This window comes from Zootermopsis nevadensis, unplaced genomic scaffold (assembly GCF_977971745.1).
Source record: "Zootermopsis nevadensis isolate Lab colony 2312 unplaced genomic scaffold, Znev_1.0 Znev_ptg000016l, whole genome shotgun sequence".
In the NCBI taxonomy this organism is placed as follows: Eukaryota; Metazoa; Arthropoda; class Insecta; order Blattodea; family Termopsidae; genus Zootermopsis; species Zootermopsis nevadensis.
Window position 1 is genome coordinate 6,945,009 of NW_028259148.1, and position 20,608 is coordinate 6,965,616.

The 20,608-nt window shown below is 36.5% G+C and overlaps 1 protein-coding gene across 1 annotated transcript; it reads right to left on the minus strand.

Moving 5' to 3' along the window:
• Positions 1 to 1,652: 1,652 nt before the first annotated feature.
• Positions 1,653 to 20,550, minus strand: TM9SF2 (transmembrane 9 superfamily protein member 2). Its single transcript, XM_022079635.2, has 15 exons — positions 20,234 to 20,550; positions 18,663 to 18,730; positions 18,348 to 18,441; positions 15,128 to 15,263; positions 14,561 to 14,679; positions 12,859 to 12,982; positions 10,677 to 10,816; positions 10,088 to 10,264; positions 8,765 to 8,909; positions 8,281 to 8,458; positions 7,745 to 7,904; positions 6,358 to 6,509; positions 5,613 to 5,724; positions 5,265 to 5,436; positions 1,653 to 4,717 (listed from the first exon to the last, which is right to left on the minus strand). The coding sequence occupies exons 1-15, from the start codon at positions 20,363 to 20,365 to the stop codon at positions 4,650 to 4,652; spliced, it is 1,977 nt and encodes a 658-aa protein (XP_021935327.1). The 5' UTR covers positions 20,366 to 20,550; the 3' UTR covers positions 1,653 to 4,649.
• Between the last annotated feature and the right edge of the window lie 58 nt (positions 20,551 to 20,608).

Here is a 20,608-nt window from a genome sequence, read left to right on the forward strand (position 1 = left end):
TCTGTGAGGCGTTCATACAGACGGCACATCACACAATTAAAGTCGCAAAAATGGAAGAGACTTCCTAGAAGATCGATGTGTAAGGAGGATGATATTCCTCCATCTTCAGGGCTGAGACCCAGAAGACCAGCATTAACTGGAATTCTGTTGGCAATGGATTCAGACAAGACCCTGCCAAATCAGTTTGTTGGTTGACTGCATGCTAGATGCTTCAGAAACTATCGGGAAGACGTGTTAATGCAGAACACAGATTAACAATCTGGGCTGAAGGAGCCTTGTGAAGTTAAAACTTTCTGCGATTTTTTCTTAATAAAAAAATTATATAGGCTACACAGTATGTACTGATCCTTTTGGTAGTAAAATATTTTTCTGGAACCTTCCAAACAAGAACACAGTTTTTAAGGACATTTTTTATTCACAGCCCAATATGCACAAATTCAAATTAAATCAACCCCATATTAGAACGAGTTGCACTCACCCATTTCCATGAGTCAAGTTAATTGGTGTTAAATTAAAACCAGAAACTATGCAAAGTTGTATCCTCACATCATGTTCTGCATTAAGCCAATTTCACTGTTGCATATTTTGAGAATGTTGTTTCGTGCAGACAGGTCCTATGTAAATGAAAACAGAAGTGGCTTCTACACAGCCACATTTAAAATGCATAAAAATTCTTCCTTCAGACCAGCCCAAAAGCATTCAGAGGAACATCTGTTGTGTATCTTTCTCATCTGCATTTGCTGAAATGACAATTCTCCACATTTTGTTAATAATCCTTGTTCTCTGAAAGCAAACTTAAATGGATTTAGTAACCACCGAGAACTTCCTACAAGATGAAAGTACTTTCACTGTAACTTGTAATTATTGTAAATTTGTCATTACGCCTCAAAGAACATCACTTATAACGCTACCTCAGCATTTCCTGGAGGGACTGGGAAGACCACGATGTCTGCCAGTCTTCATGGCGAAATGTGAATCAGGGACTTCCCAGATACAAAGCAGGAATGCTAACCACTACACCATGATGTCCGGTAACAAGAAACATAAGTACTCTTCAAGTAAGGCTCTCAAAGAAGCTGAATCCACACGGATGATCACCATTATTTCTACTTAACTACTAATCCGTAAAATAAATGAAAGAATGCTTCAAAACCCTAGTAAAAATGGCATAAATAATAAAAAGGAAAGCTTACATTTCAGTCAACAAATTTCTGTATTTCAATACATGCAATTTCAATTCTTGAAATAGTCTTGGTTTGCGAGGTCCACAGACATTGCAGCGTCTCCAAGAGTGAAGCACTTGCCACCACCGAGTCCCCAGTTAAAGCATAAAATTAAGAATAAATGTATAAAGCGAAGCTTTCGCGGCGACTGAAGTCGATGGAAGACTCTCAGGCTTGTAGCCCGAGAATCTCTCAACAAATTAAGAACAAATTGTAAAAAAGGATATTACATGTCTCATGTTCACAAAATTACTCTATTCATTTTGTCTTACCTATCCTCATTACTTTACTGAGTCATTCAATATTGGCTTCTTTTATGGAAATAAAATGTCTCCAGAACTTTACAAGACCTTACAATTCTGGACAACTGAAAACTTATATAACACACTGAGTTCATTGGTTAAATCACAATACCAGCAGACACATAAATAGTACCAATTTAAAATGTATTTTAATTACAATTCTTAGAACGAACATAATTTCTAGAAACAGGATCTCCTAAAATGGAAAAATCACACAACATTTAATGCAACAAGACAGTCTTGTCACCAAATGAGACACGTTTCAAACACATAACAGATGCTGATATATACTGTTTATAACACAAGAACTAAATAAATCCTACAGGAATTTATAAATTTATTAAAGTTTCTGATTAATATTTTAAGAAACTGAGTAATCACTAACAAATGCCTGACCCTTGCACACACCTCACATGTGAAATAAAGTCTTTGCATACATCAAAAGACAATATTTATAGTGTATAAATTAAAAACTCTTTTCTTACATTCAGCAACATAAGCATAAAGTAACATGACTTTAAATTAAGTTGCTTACTACCAAAATGATAACCGTATTTCAGTACTGCACTTAACCTTTAATTGTTCGGTGCATATGAACAGTGAGAATTAATTAATGGAGGCTACTCTTAATTTAAACTTAAGAAATCACTTGCGCTTAAGATTTTTATTATGTATCACATATATGATAAAATGTTTATGAAAACTGTAATATCTAAATAACTGACAACATATTCTGTTGTGTAGTGAGGGTTCCAAACATAAAAGAAATACTGTGAAGAATTCTACAATTCAATCTTATACTGGGTGCGGCAGAGGAAACGCATGTTTTTCAAATGGTTAGTACTCGGCAAGGAGGAGGGTGGAGGATTTCCGCCCCTTGCTAGTAGACAGCTTAGATGATGCAGTTTCAGTAGCCATGGCACCGTGGGCCCGAGAGCATCGATGCAGGTGGTTCATGGCATGTTTCCCCAAAACGTCATCTCCTGTTTCGGTGATATCCCTTGGCCGCCTCGCTCCCCTGACCTATCCGTATGTGACTATTTTTTGTGGGGTTACTTCAAATCAAAGGTCTACAGAAACAAACCATGCAACACCCAGGAACTGAAAGATTCCATTCGCACAGGAAATCACTACTGTGGGGGAAGAAATGTTGGGAAGAGCAATGCAGAATTTCGAAGAGGTGCTGCAAGAGTGTGTACAGAAGGAAGGGCGTCACTTGACGGACGTTATTTTTCGGAAGTAATTCAAAAATGTTCAACAAAAACTGCATTGTAAAACCTTTCTTTTTGTGTAATTAAAACTTTTTTAACTTGAAAATCAACTGAGTTATTGTTATTTGAAAAACATGCGTTTCCTCTGCCACACCCGGTATAATTCTAAAGACCAAGAATAATAATTACTAAAAGGTTACTCTTAAGTTTGCGCAGAAATATGTATTAACCCTTCCACTGATGATCCTCAATGCTATGTGGTCAACCAAGACAATACAAAAAGTTATGTAAATAGTCAATGGCTTACAGGGTTCACTATTTACATGTATTCTACAAGGCAACCTGGAACTAAAAAAGTTCTGAAAGTAAGGAACAAGCAGGAAGTAAATGTTCATAACTAGAAGCATTTTGCATGCAAATGTTTGAATATCAAGAAGAGCACACAAAGACTGCACACGTGTACATGACATCCAAACCAAAATGATAGCAAGACTGTAGAGCTAGACACACATAGAAGTAAAAAATTTAATTCGTTTTCTGCATGGAAATGGCAACAGTCCAACATAAATTCATCAGGAGCTTAATGCTGTGTATGGAAAACATAAGGTGTGATCACGTTCCATAACGTGACACCACACAGCCGGCAGACCCAAAAGTGTTACACAGTCCAGACTTGGTATCCTCAGATTTTCATGTCCTTTGGCTCCAGAAAAACCGAATTTACCGGAGCAGTAGTTTGTGGATTAAGATAATTTTATTGTGGCCATAATAAATGCTGTGTTACAATAAACTTGTGTACCTTACTTTTGGAACATTCCTTATAATTGTATATTTTACATGTGTTTCAAGACATATCCCTTCCACTGTTAGCCAATACTGATCCAAGTGTATGTGCAATAATGCATCCTGATAAAAATATTAACCTCACATCTTTCCTTTCCTTATTTATTTTCTGTGGAATTTCCTGAAACCCAAAACTGATGTCACAATACCCCCTACACTTCAAGGATCAGCTCCATCTGCAAGAATCCACATGTTCCAAACTGGCTGAAATGTTCTGTTCATAATGGTGGAAGGGTTAACATTATCCTTTGCAATCTACCACACTACAAAAGATTTGGAAACAAAACCCATCGTTTAGAGCAATACAGTTTCGCTCGTACTTAAAAAAATCAAACTTCTTAAATCTCAGCTTATATTCAGAACTACTGCAAGAGTTCTACTGAAAAATTATAAATCAACATGAGTGTTCATTCATAATAATAATAATAATGTTGCAAATACTCTTAGTATGCAAATTTCATTTAAACATAAGCCAATGCTGCGCACTACAGATGTGTAACATCTTAATGTCTCACAGTGAAATAACCTCTGTTAATTTTTATAACAAATCACAAGCCCAGAGCACTTAACGAAAAGAAATACAAGCCAATCTGGCCAACTTGTAAACATTAAATTATATCTAACTCTATCATTAATCTAGGCAATTACTGTACAGGTATCTAACAGCTTGACGTCAATGACGAATATCTGTCGTCTGTGTTTAGTCACAAAACAACCTTTCTCAGATTGGTAAGAAATGTCCATCTTCCGTTACGAAGAAATGTTTAAACATTAAATCCATCATTCCATTCCACCAGGAAACTGAAACGCATCACTTCCTGTTCTCAAAATTATGACGTATGACAATGATACATGATTGTCTCCCATTCTTGCTACCTGATGAATTGTATGGCTTTGTGCATTATCATTATAACAGAGCATTGGTTGACAAGAACAATTTACATTCAAACTCCACACAACATACTCAAAATTCCACTTCATGTGGAAAACAGTACTATGATAATTTATGTCTGAACATGTTCTTATCACAAACTTCCATTGTTCAACCAACTGTAATTCTTCAACCGCACTTAATCTACTTTCACCACACTGTAGATTTTCCTTACAAACCAGAAGCACGCAAAAAATCCTATGGATCCTAGAAAAAAGAGAATAATTCAGAGACTGTTGCATATGTTCACATCAAAGTAACTGCCTTCAAGAGGGTGGTCATAAAATCCCATACTTTTATTAAACTCAAAGGACCATCACTGTCTCTACAGAAACCTGCCAGCGGATCCTAACATCTATTTCATAAGGCTCATTTTAATAATATTATCTGACTGATACGTAGTCGTCAAATGGCATCTTCCTTTGAGGCAACCTAACCAAAATGTTAAATGCAAACACGTACACCATCCACCTCACAGCACTCGATTTAATCACTCTTAACAACGCAGGCAAAAAGGAATTCTGAAGCATCAGCCTCACGTAACATCCACTTTCTTATGTCCAAATATTCTCCTCATCATTTTCCTCTAAACACCATGACTTTATGTTCTTCTGTTAGAGCGACAGACTACAAAACAATAAATAACAGCCAAAAAACAATTTACAAAATCCTTTCAAGTTTTATAATTATGGGTATGTTGTAAGATGAGCTCCAGAAGACAAGAATCGATCTAAGTCTTTTAGTAATATCTTACCTGTTAAGAGAAAGAAGAGGAACACCATAATAAGAGTGTATCCAAAATAGACAAATATAGATGCTGCATCTTCAATGTTAAGCTTGGTGACAAAATAGTGGATACAGTACACGAATAGATAGAATGCAGTAAAACCACTTGTGAGGAAACTACGCCACCACCAATGGTAATCCTAGAAACAACAACGACACTCATTACATGTACCAATACATGTGCATATATATTCACAGGAAATATTGATGAAGCATGTTGCAATTTTTCCAAATTTACATTTACTATGCATCTAGCTGCCATAAGGACATACAACATTATTTCAGAAACACTGAAATCAAGTAAAAATTATGTCACCTCTGCACACAAATGGAAGTAGCAGAGCAGGATCGTTGTTTCTGAGCAAGTGATAACAAGTATGATGAAAACCAGGAACAGAAATCCAAACATGTAGTATATCTGACTTGACCTGCAAACCAAGAAATTACAATTTACAACGCAATCTTAAGTAATTCGCATTCCAACATGAAAAATACCTGGCCAAGTTTTTCTAGACACTAGTTTCTAGTCTGACAGACAATCTAGTTATAAACTTGGCCATACATGAACCTAGAGAACAGCAGTTACCAACATCTGTAGGTACCAGTGTGAAAAATCCTCTGAATGTTTTAAACTCTGTACCTCTCGCTGGCCAGACCGAATCCCAGTAATTAAATACACAGATGCAACCTTATGAAAAATAGCAGACATCTTCTAAGCCACTGACTAAAGTTATGAAATAAAAATGGTCCTCATGCAAACAAAAACATGAGCCCAGAAAAATAGTTTATTTTCTAAAGGGTTATTTTCTCTAAAATTAAATATATAATACTTTGTTATTACTCATGTGACAAGGAAACACTTGCTATATTTGTAAACTAATAGGCATCTATCACGCTGTGAAGTACTCCTAAGTTAATGCTCTAATTGGATACACGCATAACCTAACCTCACACTTTGTGCAACTTTTCCAAGAGTAGAACATGTATGTCAATGCAGCTTTTTTTTTTTGCTTTTGTTAAACTAGTAATGGTTATGGCTGGACTCTGTATTATCATCTTACCATAGTGAGTTAAGAATAAAGAACAACTGTATGAAAATGCAGCCAAATGGTAGAACTCCACCCATTATTATTCCTGGAATTGGCTGTGTGTAAAGGCTCTGATCAGGGATTTGCCGAGGAATTTGGTTTGTTCTCACTGGATGTTCAATTGGCTGTAATAACATTAAAAACAACAATGGGAAGTTATAAAAATATTGTACAACTATCAGTAACCTACAAATTCAAAACATGAAGTTTGTGGATTTTCCCCCCTTGCTTTATTACCGTTAGCAACAATAAAACTTGCATCCACTATAATGCATGAAGTTGGACAACAAAAATTAGGAATTAAAGTGAGTGCTAACTGATCAATGTTTTTAATTAATATTTTAAAATTATCAATCTAAAGAAAATAAATTTTATTTAGACAATAATTAATTATGGCAGACTAAATAGTAATGTTTCCATTTCAACAGTTTACACTTACAGAACTAAATCAGACACTTATCCAGCAACATTTATTACAGAATTCTAATAACTATATTCAGTGCCTGCACCAGCCAAATCTTTGCCCAGTCTTGTTCCACACTTCATGCTCCATCCACTTCAACCCCAGAACACTTAGAGCAATTGGATATGAGGCTGGGTGGGCCCCATGACAAATTGACATGCAGTGACAGAGCAAAGTCCCTAAACTTGCTGGGAATCTAAGAGTAATTCTGGTCATCTAATCCATAATCAACTTTATTCAGCTACGCCAAGTTCGCCAACTGAGGAATCATGCTTCGGACTGGTGATACAGAATACGTGATGGTTTGAGTCTCGAGGAAATAAATTTCTCATGAGATTTTCAACGGGTGTATGGGACCGGTTCCAACCCAGCATCGTGAGGAAATTGGGAAACTACAATGGGTAGCATAATCCGGTTGTGAAAACTAGCAATGGCCGGGGGTTCGTCATGCTGACCACACGTCACCCTATATCTGGTTGGATGATCGTTCACCTTTGCTTAGGCATGTGAACGTGAGGCCAGTAGCCAGCTAGTCGGCTTTGGCTCTCAGAGGGCACAGATTATTATTATTATTATTAAAAATAAAAAAGTTAACACTTGACATCTACTGTGTATTTAGATCTTTTTAATGCAACTTCACATTTCTCCTTTTTATCTTAAATATTTTTGAGATCGGGTGGTACACTGTTGAAGATTCTGAGGTCAGTACTGAAGCACCTTTATAAAAACATGAGGCTGGCAATTGATCTATGACAGTTCTTATTCCTTGCATACTGTATATAATTGAATGTCTGAAAAAGTTCTAGGTTACTTACAATTAATTTCAATAATGATATTTAATCACTAGGACTAGACGACTCACTCTGCCAAAATTTAAAAACAAGATATTAGCCATACCCTCTTCCTGAATCCAAAGTATGCTCCGATAAAGGTGAGCGGAACAGAAACTCCAAACCAGAGAGCAAGAAGAGCAATGAGTGTGGTGAAAGGAATAGCTCCTGAGCTGCCCTTGCTCCAGAGAACCAGGTTCATCACGAAGAACAAGCAGAATACAAGGCTGTAACAAGCCAAATTTAATTTATAACTTATTGTGAATTCTACATGATTTTAATTAAATGAGTAGTCTTGACAAATACCTATATTTTAACTCAAACATAACTAATTTTCAAGAAATACCAATATAATTTTAAACTTTAATGAACCTAGAAGCAACAAACATTGTTGCAGCCCTAATTTAGGAAACCACTAAGCATTAGAAATGAACAAGAAATACCTGAAAATGGACTAAGTGACCCAAAACATGTACTGATATGTTACAAGACATGAAAAAGTATATGAATACTGTGTAAAGACAACATTAGACGGAATGTAATATACATTAAACACACAAATAGTATTTGGTAAAAGTACTATCTTCATTACTATAAATTTACCCTGGACTCAGCATTGAAGTAAGAAGTACATTAGATTTCCATTTTTCTCCACCAAAACTCTTGTACACACGAGCAGATACATATCCAGCTGGAGTGCCCAGACAAACAAACAACACCATTGCACAAGTCATCAGCGCTCCACGATTCGCAGGCGACAGGAAACCCAAGCATGCAAATGCTGGAACAAACATCACAGAACCGCAATAAAACAAGTCCTTATGGACTATTGTTATTTGTATTTTATATATTCCTTTGGTATTGATACCATTAACAGCATTCAAACTATTTATTACTACTGATATTTGCATAAGTGTAAAAATGAAGGCATAATGGGTTCTATATTAAAAGCTGAAACTAGCATTGGAACATGAGGTGATGAAACCATTTCAAAAGCCAAACATCACAAAATATCTTGGCCAAACTAGTACAATAACATCTCTATCAACTTTGCTCTATTCAGCCCATAAACCCCATGTAATTTTACCCAGAGTAATGAGGGACATGAAATAAACTTGTGTTCCTGAACCCAGCAGTACAGACAGCAACATTCCTTTGCGAGGCGGACGAAATACATCACCATGCACCAGTTTCCAACCAAACTCTTCCTGTGCATCTTCACCCGAATCAATCTGTAAAATACAGTACAATTCTAGTAACTGTTTAGAATACAAAGGCTACAGAAAAAGTGTTTACAGTATGAAACTGTTTCACAGTAATGTGCAAGTTGTAACCAAAGTATTTTTTTCTACAAAACACCACCTAGCTTATCCCTTATGCTTCATACTCAATGGGCCTCACACATTGTGACATATGCTCATTTCTGACAATGAAATACACCCTATCTACTTTAAAATCAATCAGCAGCACTTAGCACTAAACACATCCATAAATAATGCATAACCACAGTCTTCAAAACTAGTCTGCCATATGGTGAGGGGTGATTTCAAAGGTAATTCAGAGTAACAAATGTTTATGCAATAGTAGTCATATTTCCAACCATTGAGAAGCTATGGCAGTTTCAAGGTACACACAAGAAACATAATTTGGAATATTAATCAGAAGAATTAATTGCTACACTTCATGATATACATCTTACAGATGTTCAAAATGTCTGCCATGGTTAGACCATTCATGTTAGCACATGTAACTACTGACAATTAAGTGGACTTCCTGATGAATAAATTGCCACTTTTAATGGAGGACATGCCTCTGCAGACAAGGCCCAGGGCCTTCTTTCACTATAACAGAGCAATTACACATTTTGGTCATCAGATTACAGCTTACTTAAACCAGGAATATGGCTGTCTTCTGGGCTGTAGCTCTAAGCAGTCTGGTAGAAGTTTACCAACATTTCGGAGGTCACAGATATGCTACAACTCAGAAGACAGCCATCTTTCTATACACCGCTGTGAGACCCTCACATCCTACAACCTGAATCAGCATTATAAAAATCACTGAAATGATCATCATAGAAAAATAACTTGGCTGCCAAGATCACCGGACCTAACCCTGCTTGATTTATTTTTATAGGATCTAGTAAAACAGATAATTGATGGTAACAAAGCACTTGCAAGAAAGGGACTCCTGCATCGAATTATGGACGCTGCTGCTTACACATGAAAACACCCCAAAATAATGCAATGGGCAAAACCCTCTTATTTGGCAAGAGAAAGGCTGTGCATTCTTAACAGTTATAAGATGTATTTCATAACATGTACCAATAAATTAATAAACACAAGATTTCTTGAACTATTATATCTGCAGCATTCATGAAAATATGTGGCATCATACAAAATACCTTATTTACCTGATTATAGCGGGCAATGTCCTTGTGAAGAGTTCTGAGCATTATCATGGCTACCATACCAGAGAGAAAAAGGACAATGACAAGAGAGTTAAGAATGCTAAACCACTGTATATTTGTATGTGGCATTGACTCCAGGATGTAGTCCCATCGTGACGACCATTTGGTGGTATTATTCATCTGAAAAAAACAAGACCCATCTGGACCTAAGTCAGAGCAAGCAACAAAAGGTTAAAGAAATTACACAGGAAAAAGTCCCTTATTTTCTACTCATCAACATACATTAGATTGGTCAAATTGAGAAGGATGAAATAGGTAGGACATAACAGATGCATGTAAAAGGGGAGAGACCACCACATGGGTGACCTAAGAGGTGGGAGAACAATATTAAAATGCATCTTACAGAAACAGCATGTGAGTGTGTGGACTGGATTCATCTGGCTCAGAATAGGGTTCATTGGTGGGATCTTGTGAACATAATAATGAAAAATCAAATTCCTTAAGACAGAGAATTCTCAAGTCACTATAAGCTTCTCAAGGACAAAGCTGAGTGGAATTAGTTTGTTAGCTACTTCTAGAGCAGGATACTTACCACAAACTTGACGCTATAGGAATACACGATATTTAAATCATGTTTCAGTTCGTTGCCTGTTATATCCATTGGGTCTTTCTCAGAACAGTCAAGTTTATCTGGATCTGAGTGCTTGATGCTGCGAGGAGTCACTTTCACAGCTAAATGAAAAGCACAACATTTTGAGGCCAATTTTTGCACTTAAAACACATAGTGAGCTGTAATATTTTAAAGGAACATAAACAGAGAAGAAATTCATACACGTTCGACAAAACAACTGCCAGGGTAAATGGGTGTAAGTCTTGAAAGTTCAGAAAATGAAAAATAATTTTCAAGTAGTTCTCACAAATAATGCTTACTGGTTTTACGAAAAATATACAGAAATATGATTTTCAATTTACACATTAATTTAAGATTGAAGTGACAGTTTTTTGCTATGCTACAGATAATATAAAATGCAGGCAGTAAAGTAGCAATACTTCAGTTGCAATTTCTGGACTTGTACACATTTACCCCAACATCTGAGAAATATAGGGAGTACCAAGAAACACACCATAATCTTCAAAAGCTGTTCTTGCATATTCTTACACTCTGTACAAACTGCAAAAATATTCCATTTAAGAGGAAAAAGGAATCTTTGGACAAAAAATGAGACAAACATGCTTGTAACACAAGTTACAGTCAAATTAAACTCAGATACATACACCACAATTTTGTCTTTTCTTTTACCTTCAAAATCCTAACTACAGTATTCTGTGCCCCAAGGGGCACTTTAATTAATTTATAAATAAATAAATAAAAACACAAATACCCCAACATAAAAAGTTCAATTTACCACCAGTCCATATAACACCTAGGACAAAGTGTGGTGCTCTATAAGGTTCAACTGTATACATAATCCTTCCATCTCATTAGTTTTCTCCATTTCTCCATCTCCGGTCAGGCTGCTATAGGACCACATCAATCTACAGGGTGGCGCACGAAATGATGCCCTATTTGTTTTAACGATAAATCAGCAACCACGTTACGGATGAAGTTTTCGGTCATGTGGGTAAGTGCAGTAGTTCATGGAGATACCATTAGGTGACACATACATCACCTAGCTAACGCGAGGTGATTATGTCACGGTTTCCTGCCAGTATGCAGAAGATGGCAGACAAGGGAAGACTTACAGTTCAGTTTTGTTTTCTGCGGAAACAAAAAGTGTTGTGGAAACACAGAGACGGTTTAATGCCCATTTTGGTACGCGGTGGGCCCCTGCTCCAAAAACTATTCAGACTTCATCAGCAGTTTCAACAGGATGGTACAGTGTTGGAAAAGAAACGTGGACGTGCCGCAAGTGTGCGAAGCCCACAGAACATTGAAGCTGTCAGAGTAGCCATGCAAAGAAGCCCGGGAAAATCAACCCAGAAGGCTACACCACACACAGCAAACGTTTTCTTGGACTTCCTGCACGACACTTTCGGTCCACGTGTGATTTCTCACCGATATCCTGCTCGCCACGGATGTGGACAGAAGTGGCCACCCAATAGTCCGGACATAAACCCCTGCAAATTTTTCTGTTGGGGTTACCTTAAGGAAAAACTGTTTCCAAAAAAACCAGCCTCAATCATGCAACTCAGGGCTTTGATTGTTTAAATGTATGGTGAAATTTCGGAGGATATGTGCCATCGAGTAATCACGAACGTAGCCGTTCGTGTTTTGGAAGTTGCACGACAGAACAGTGGTCATATTAAGCATGTAATCCATAAAGGATAAATCTCCATGAATTGTTCTTTGTGTTCATAGATATATATGTCCCATTATATGAATATTAAAGCCTTTACTTAAACTTTCAGTCGGGTATCATTTTGTGTGCCACCCTGTATGTCTACCGAGGTTTCTAACCAGTTTTCTTTAATGGAAAGAGTGGAAATGCACACTATTTATATGGATAATGTAGCCAGACTGAAGACCAAGAAGGTTATTAGAGGATAATACTAAAAAGAAAAGAGGAGAAATATCTTACAAGAGTGAGAACTAAACTGGACCAGGATAGGTTCTTAATATTGTGTTCTGAGAAGCAGCTACTAAATACTTACACATGGCTATGAACTTCAAATTCAAATAATAATTTCAAATTTTATACCACATACCAGAGACAACATTATTAAGCTAGTTACAATAACAAAAATATATAAAATGTAGCAAGCAGGTTACTCACATATGATACGCCCACCATTAGATCCAAAGCCAACATCCCAATCTTCACCCTTACCACTGTGGTATGTAATGACCAGATCAACGTGGTTGAAGATATAAAAGGTTTTGGGTTTGTTGTAGTTGGACTGCAATTATAATTAAAAGACATCAAGTACTAACTGAACCATTACAAACATCTAGCATTAAAGCGAAAACAAAAAAGGAGTAAAATTTAAAACATTTATAGAGTAACCAATAGCAACTAAAGATTACTTGATACACTGACGTAATAAAATACTGTAGTAATAAATCAAGGAGCAGAATCATTGTAAAGAAGTCAACATTCACTCAGCTGATCAAGAAATCCCCAACCGACGAAGAAAGGTTACGGTTCATTACTGTACCTACAAATGGTCCCTATCCTGAGATGGATGACTCTAACCCACACCATTTCTTGAACAGCCATTTAAATATTATATTCACATGAACAATTCCTCTTTGCGGTCACTTCCATTCAGGTTTTCTGACTAATATTTGCATGCATTTAATCACCTCTGCCATGTATACTACATGCACAAACCATCTTATCCTCCCTGATCTGATAATCATAAAATATTCGATGAAGTGTATACACTACGAAGTATGTCAATCTGAAATTTTCTCACATTTCCTCTTCAGTTCAAATATTCTCCCCGGCATCCTGTTTCAAATATCCTCGATCTAAGTGGGTCCCCTCTGACGAAGCCAGTATACACAAAAAACAAGTAAAATATAATTTTAGATTTAGATCTGTTACTGTTCGCAAACATATTTTCCAAGGATTTACTAGCTATCTTTATATCATGATTCTGTCCTGCATATGAAAGATGAGATATTAATATTACATATTATGCAGGAAGCAAACATGGCACATGTATCTACATCAATATATAAAACTCAGTGTACAGAGCATACCAGTAAAGCACCTTTTAATTCTTTCATATTTTCACTTATTACTTTGCATTTAAGAACTATGATATTTAACATATATCAGTATCAAAAATAACTGTAGTCTGCAAATGAATCCATAGCATATTTTGAAATGCATTAAAGGAAGCTGTCTTTATTGGAAAGTTACTTTTTATGGAAAGAATACGTTTAATGCGGAAAGATAAAGGAAAAGGAAGAATTTAAGAAAATGTAGCCCATGTGAACAAAATTCCATAAGATGATGATGCTATGGCATCAAGATATGCCATGGACAATATGAGTGAGTGCTGACAACATTCAGTACTTATGTGGGAGTAAGACACTGTTAAACTCTAGATGTATATTTAATAAATTATGATATTCACAACTGAACTACCACACTTCAGTTCTGGATCAAAGAAATTAGCAGAAATAGAAGAAAATGTATGTAAATGTGCAACATACATTTAAAACTGGGATATCTTACCTGTATCTCAAGGACATCATGCATTTATCAAAATCCACTTTCAGAAAACTACATCATACACATACTACAATTTACAAAATTCAATTTTTACTGAAAATTGAATAACTTTTTTAACAGCTTAAACTTCAGGGCAAATCTATGTAGGAGGAGGATGCCACTGCTTATATGAGAAAAATAAAAAAATACTCTGTAAATAAATAATTAAACAATTAAGCATGTTTTGGATTCAAATAAGAGCACAGAACCTCGAAAGTGTGAAAACTGAACAATACCGACAATTTGTACATACACTGATAATACAGTCCTGTGATCCGCCATTTTCCCTGACATAACATCCCATGGGGAAGCCTGGGCTACAATACTGACGGTTATCTTCCAAAGGATAACACCACGTTACTGGCATGTTATCTGGAAACAAACCATATTTTATTCCAGATTACACAAACATTTTGCAGTCAGTAGACATACAATGAAGAAAAAAGGACATGGAAGAAAGAAACATAAAAACTGAAACCAGGATTTAGACAAGATATGAAAGAGTAACAATAAAAGTGATGAAATTAAGGATGCATTGGTATGGACATGTTATATGCAAACAGAAATTTAATGATAGCAAGCAAAAAATAAAGATACCAAATAAGAATTAACTGAAGAGACCACGAACAAGATGGAGAGACCAGAGGAAAGATATACAAAAAAGAGTAGGAAAGCAGTGGACACTGTTGCAGGAGGAGCACATAGCATGGAAAAGGATTTCTTAAAACTAACACACTAAGGTGGTTACATTAATGGTAGAATCTGAACTAGATTATAAAGTGACTACCACCACAACATACAGTTCTTGCAAGTTCCTTACCAACAATCCAGTGATGCTGATAATTAAGTCTCATGCCTTTTTTAAGCAAAAGCAGTTTTTCCTCTGAATCCTTATCCTTTATCTTGTATGTTTTTGTACACAATAACTGACAGGGATTATCCTGCATGAACTCAATCTGCAAATATAAATTGGCATTCATTATATGAGTGTCTTAGGCAAAAAAACCATGCCTGACAAAGCTATGCACACACACTCTCTCTCTCTCTTTAAAATTACATTACAATTCCAAGAATCACAACAATGCAGCAATCAGTCTACATATTCAAGATGTTGCATGTTTGACATAAGGTTGAGGACCAACTATCCTGACTGCAGGTTTTGTGACTAGCATCTATTCCTCCAGGATAATTTAAAGCAGGCAACAAGTGCTTTATTTCACTTTCTCTCATATTATCTTAAACCAAAAGCACCCAAGAGGTAACTGTGTGGATGTTACTTGACTTACTCTACAGAAAAGATTCTTTCATAACATTTGTTAGTAACTATAAGCAGCAGTCATTTACTCAGCTAGTCAAGTAATTCCTAAGCTTTGACGGTACCTTGTTTCTTTAAAAGCCACTTTAATATTACCCCACCATCCATATTAAGTTATCCCAAATGGTCTCTCTCCTTTTGGGTTTTCTTATGGAAATCTGTATTAATTTCTCATATGTCCTTCCTACCCACTTTATCCTTCTTGATGTGATTGTGTTTATATTTCATGAAAAATACAAATTATGTGGTACTTCATTATGCAATTTTCTCCATCTTCCTGTTACTTCTGCTCTCTTACGTCCAAATATTTTCAGTGCTGCTTACACATGAATTATCAATTTTCAAGTATAAATACACGGTCATGTAGTACCTCTGCCAATTTTTGTATATAAATAATAATTTTCAGCATCCAGTTACAGACTGCTGCATAATGTTTTTCCTGAAATCACTGGCAGGCACATTTTAGAAGCAAACTATACATATGATTCTAGTTAGTATAATTCATAAAATCACTTAACAGAAGTTTAAATTAACTATGTGCTATTATTTTCATTTTTTTCCAGTACAATCGTTAATAATAGGTACTCCACCTTAGTTTGTTAGAAAATCAGAAACTAGTAACAATGGTCCACTGAAATTCAACAGTGAATGACTTGTAAGACTTGAGGTTCTCACAGCGGTGAGTATGAAGATTTCCGTCTTCTGGGTTGTTGCGCTGTGTAGTCTGGTCGATGTTAACCAATGTTTCAGAGGTCATACTGCCTCCGTCATCAGGGTGGATGACGGAGGCAGTATGACCTCTGAAACGTTGGTTAACATCGACCAGACTACACAGAGCAACAACCCAGAAGACGGAAATCTTCAGTGAATGACTTCTTTCATATCTTTATTGCTTACTCCCACTTTTTCATTTCTTGTATCACATATGCACCTTTAACTCTGTCCTCCTCTTTTTCTGTATTACTGTCACTCCCTTCCAACTAAGAATAATGAAAAATATCAGCCGTGCTACATATCTGAGGTGCTTCTAAAAGCTGCCTAATAGTAATATAACATATAAAATAGAACAGTTCATCACCTAGCATGATTACTGTAGCCAGATATTTTTGAAGGAAGTTAGTTTAAAAACTTGAATTTTTCAAAGAACCATGGGCTGGCTGTTCAGCTTGGTGAGAATTTCCATTGGAGGTGTTTTGGTTTCCACCACCCCACGCCATACGAGGTGCGATCGGAAAGTTTCCAGACTGCGCCTATAAAAACCCGTACACTTATCTCAGGTATTAAATTCATCCATCACCCTCGAAGTAGTTCCCCTGGGAGTGAACACAACGATCCCAGCGCCACTGCCAAGCCTGGAAGCATCCCTGGAAATCTTTCTTTGTCAGCCTGTCAAGCACCATCTGCGATTCTGCCTGAATCTCTTCTATCGTCTCAAATCTCCTTCCCTTTAGCTGAATTTTCATCTTTGGGAAGAGGAAGAAGTCACACGGAGCTAAATCCGGCGAATAAGGAGGGTGCGGGATGACGGCCATGGTGTTTGAGGCCAAAAACTGCCGAACTTTGAGGGCGGTGTGTGCTGGCGCATTGTCATGATGCGTCGCATGTGGAGTTCTTCCTTTAGAATCAGCTGCAGGTCCCATAGCCTATCCCAACAATGTCGCACAAGTCGTTGATGGTACGACGTCGATCTTCGTGAATGGCCTGCCGAATCTTCGTAACATTTTCGGGCGTTGTGCTCGAAGATGGTCGTCCAGAACGCTCGTCATCATCGACAGAGGTTCGGCCATTTTTAAAACGTGAATGCCACACAAAAGTTTGTGCATGACCCATTGCGGACTCCCCAAATGCTTGCTTTAGCATTTCATAGGTTTCCGTAGCCGTTTTGGCGAGTCTTTGGCAAAATTTGATGCACACGCCATTCCGCAATCGCAGGAGGGTCGGTGTAATGCACTACCAAAACGCCCGTAACTAAGAAACAAATGCTAATTCGATGATGCCGGCTGGCACACTGATTCGCTATGAATGTAGGCCGTACCCCATAGCGGCAGAAGCTCGTACTACATCCGGTTCGCCCTCTATTGACACAGTCTTGAAACTTTCCGATCGCATCTCGTAAACTGTTGGCGTCACTAACGGTCAATTCCTGGCCAAGGGCAGTCGCATTTCAGTGTCGCTATGTATCACTAAAAGTTTCAATAAAGTTTTATAAGTAGCTTTTCCAAAACTGTGTCATGTTGAATGCATCCCAGTATCCATGAGAAGATCTCATGATTCTGATGACCAATAGCTAGCTGATAAGAAGTTGAGTGAGGTGTTCGGGCGTATTACTGATAACGTTCAGGTCCATATGACAGCAAACTAACATAAAAGCATTAAACTAGCCTTGAAAAATAACATACATACAAATAAGGATCAAATGCCATCATACAAGGCATTTAATTTTTGATACAAAATAAATCAATTAAAGTGTTTCCCACCTAAAAATGGATGTCTCCATTACTCCAAACCAAACATAAAAATAATATAACTTTTTCACTGAATATATTATTCATACATAAAAATCAATTGTAATACCAAAAACAAAACATCAATAATAGTCCATCTTAAATATGTTGCTTGCGTATTACTAAACTCTGATGGAGTTTTTGTATACAAATAATTTTGAATGATTTCTTTGATACTTCTTAGTACAAATACCATACCTTTTACACTATATGGACAGTACCTTGTACAGGGATGGTCGGATTCTCTCTCCCAAAACAACTTGTCCTAGGTTCTCAACAGGTGATGCCACGCCCTCAACTTGGCAAAAGTCAAAACTGAAACAGAAAGCAAATTATATAGCTTCTTCATCACCTTTCACTTGACTGGGTGGGTGGGTGTATATATGCACACATGCATGCACATGAAAACACAAACACACTCTGAAATTGGTAAAAATGTCAATGAATATTAAAAATCTCATTATGTACATGTATCAAGTATCATTTAAACTTTAACTTACATTCCTACATCTGTTGAACAATATACAAATACTTACTAATCATACTCATAAGGTATGGCAGACTCTTCCGTGTTTAAACGATTCACATACAGTGGGACATCACTCTGCAAGAAGAAAGTTTAATATAAATGCACAAAAGCTGCAATTGGCAGCAACCCTAAATGTCACTTTAACTTTGTTACAATATCAGCAACTAACAGCATAGAAAAAAAGTTACCATACAATTCATGTTTTTATTTACTTCAGAAACTTTCACCTCTCAAAACCTATAATTATAATACATAAAGCTATAATTTCACTTGTTTTGTGTTGATATGCTTACTCCGAAAAAAGGAAAGAAAAATAACTGAATATGACCAGTGTGTTTATAAAATTACCTCATGGTAATGAATATTCCCCAAGAGAATATAAGCAACAAAGGGTGCAAGGACTTCAATACCCAAAAGAGGAGAATACAATAACGTCAAGACGAAGTTCAAAAATGTTTAGCAATTAGATTTGTAAGAGGATATGTCAGCACTGAGTTCAATCAGAATATGCAGGGAGGAGGAGGAGGGTTGAGGAATTTTATATGGGGAAGATGATGAAGAAAATAAACTCAAACTTGATAAAACCCTAGAGGTAACAATTCACTCTCTTTAAACCATAACTACTTTCGGCACTGCCTATGTGCAAACATGCATGACAACAAAACAAGCACCCACATAACTGACAATGCATAATGCACATTAATCAAGATCACATGTGAAGAAGAGTTGATTGTGCTTTTTGACATGAGAGGAAAAGAAACATTCTGAATTTCTTCCACAAGGTCAAACAGTTAATTAAATATTTTCCAAAAAAAGTCTTGCATTGTTTGTGAGAGGCCATCTGAAAGAAAATGCTGAAAAAATGTCAGATGTTGGATGCTCCATCATGACAATACACCCTTCATGTCACTCTCCATCCATCAGTTTTTAAAAGGTATAACATTCCGATGTTACCACAACCATTACTATCCCAACCTGCCATGTGACTTTCAGCATTTCCCCAAATTAAAACAATCAATGAAAAAGAAGTGAACTGACACAAGTGAAGACATAATTTCTAACATTTGTTTTCAATCATTAAAGCAATACATTTGATTGATCTCCTACAGTTAACAAACAGACTCTAAAACAGGATGCAATGGTGGTGACAATTATTATGACTTTAGTAAGAGCAGAATGTGAAGTTCTGCTTCTGTGTAAGCACTATGCTTTCTCAACCATTCCTTTGGATGAAGATGATGTCTGTTTAATGTTTCGGCAGTCATACCCCAAGGATAAAATCCCCAGTATTACATGGATACAGGATCAGGTCTGAACACAGTGGCAAATGAGTCATCTGAATTCCGATGACACACATTAATGAAAATTTTAATGACAAAGCCAAAGAACCAGGACATTACGAAAGAGGCGCACATTACATAAACACTGACATGCCAGTGAGCTGCATTAACGTTCTACTCAGAACTAATATAATTTTGTATGTATTAGCACAACCGAGAATTCTTCGTCCAATTACCGCCCCCTTCCAGAGTAGGAAAAATAAACAGACACAAGAAAGAAACATTTGTAACACATTACCGTGCAAGTTTTGGCTCCAGTTCCATCTCCCTCTTTGCAATAATTAACCGGTGCCAAACCGGGTAAATAAAAGCCATTTGATACTCCAAGTATTACTAAACTACAAATCACTAAACACTCGGACAGTATCATATCGTAAATTACGTTTAAATAAATACTGTCACTCTGTATTCAATATGCTGAAGTATGAGATAAATATTTACAAGACGTAACCTACAAACATTTAACTTAAAATCGGAAATATCTTTCTAATAAAATCGAAAGTACATATCTACGGAATTGATAAAACTTGCAGGACACGTCATGCAATGCATCATGGGTACAAGAATTACAGGCGAAAAATACCAACATTCACAACGGTATCTCAATGCTACA

Bases quoted from the DNA above. Each gene is read 5' to 3' on its own strand.
- TM9SF2 (XM_022079635.2), bottom strand. From the start codon at position 20,365: ATGATACTGTCCGAGTGTTTAGTGATTTGTAGTTTAGTAATACTTGGA. The intron at 10,265-10,676 runs GTAAGTATCCTG...TGTTTTTTTCAG, and splicing joins CCTATAGCGTCAAGTTTGTG to ATGAATAATACCACCAAATG. The intron at 7,905-8,280 runs GTAAATTTATAG...GGCTTGTTACAG, and splicing joins ACTTCAATGCTGAGTCCAGG to CCTTGTATTCTGCTTGTTCT.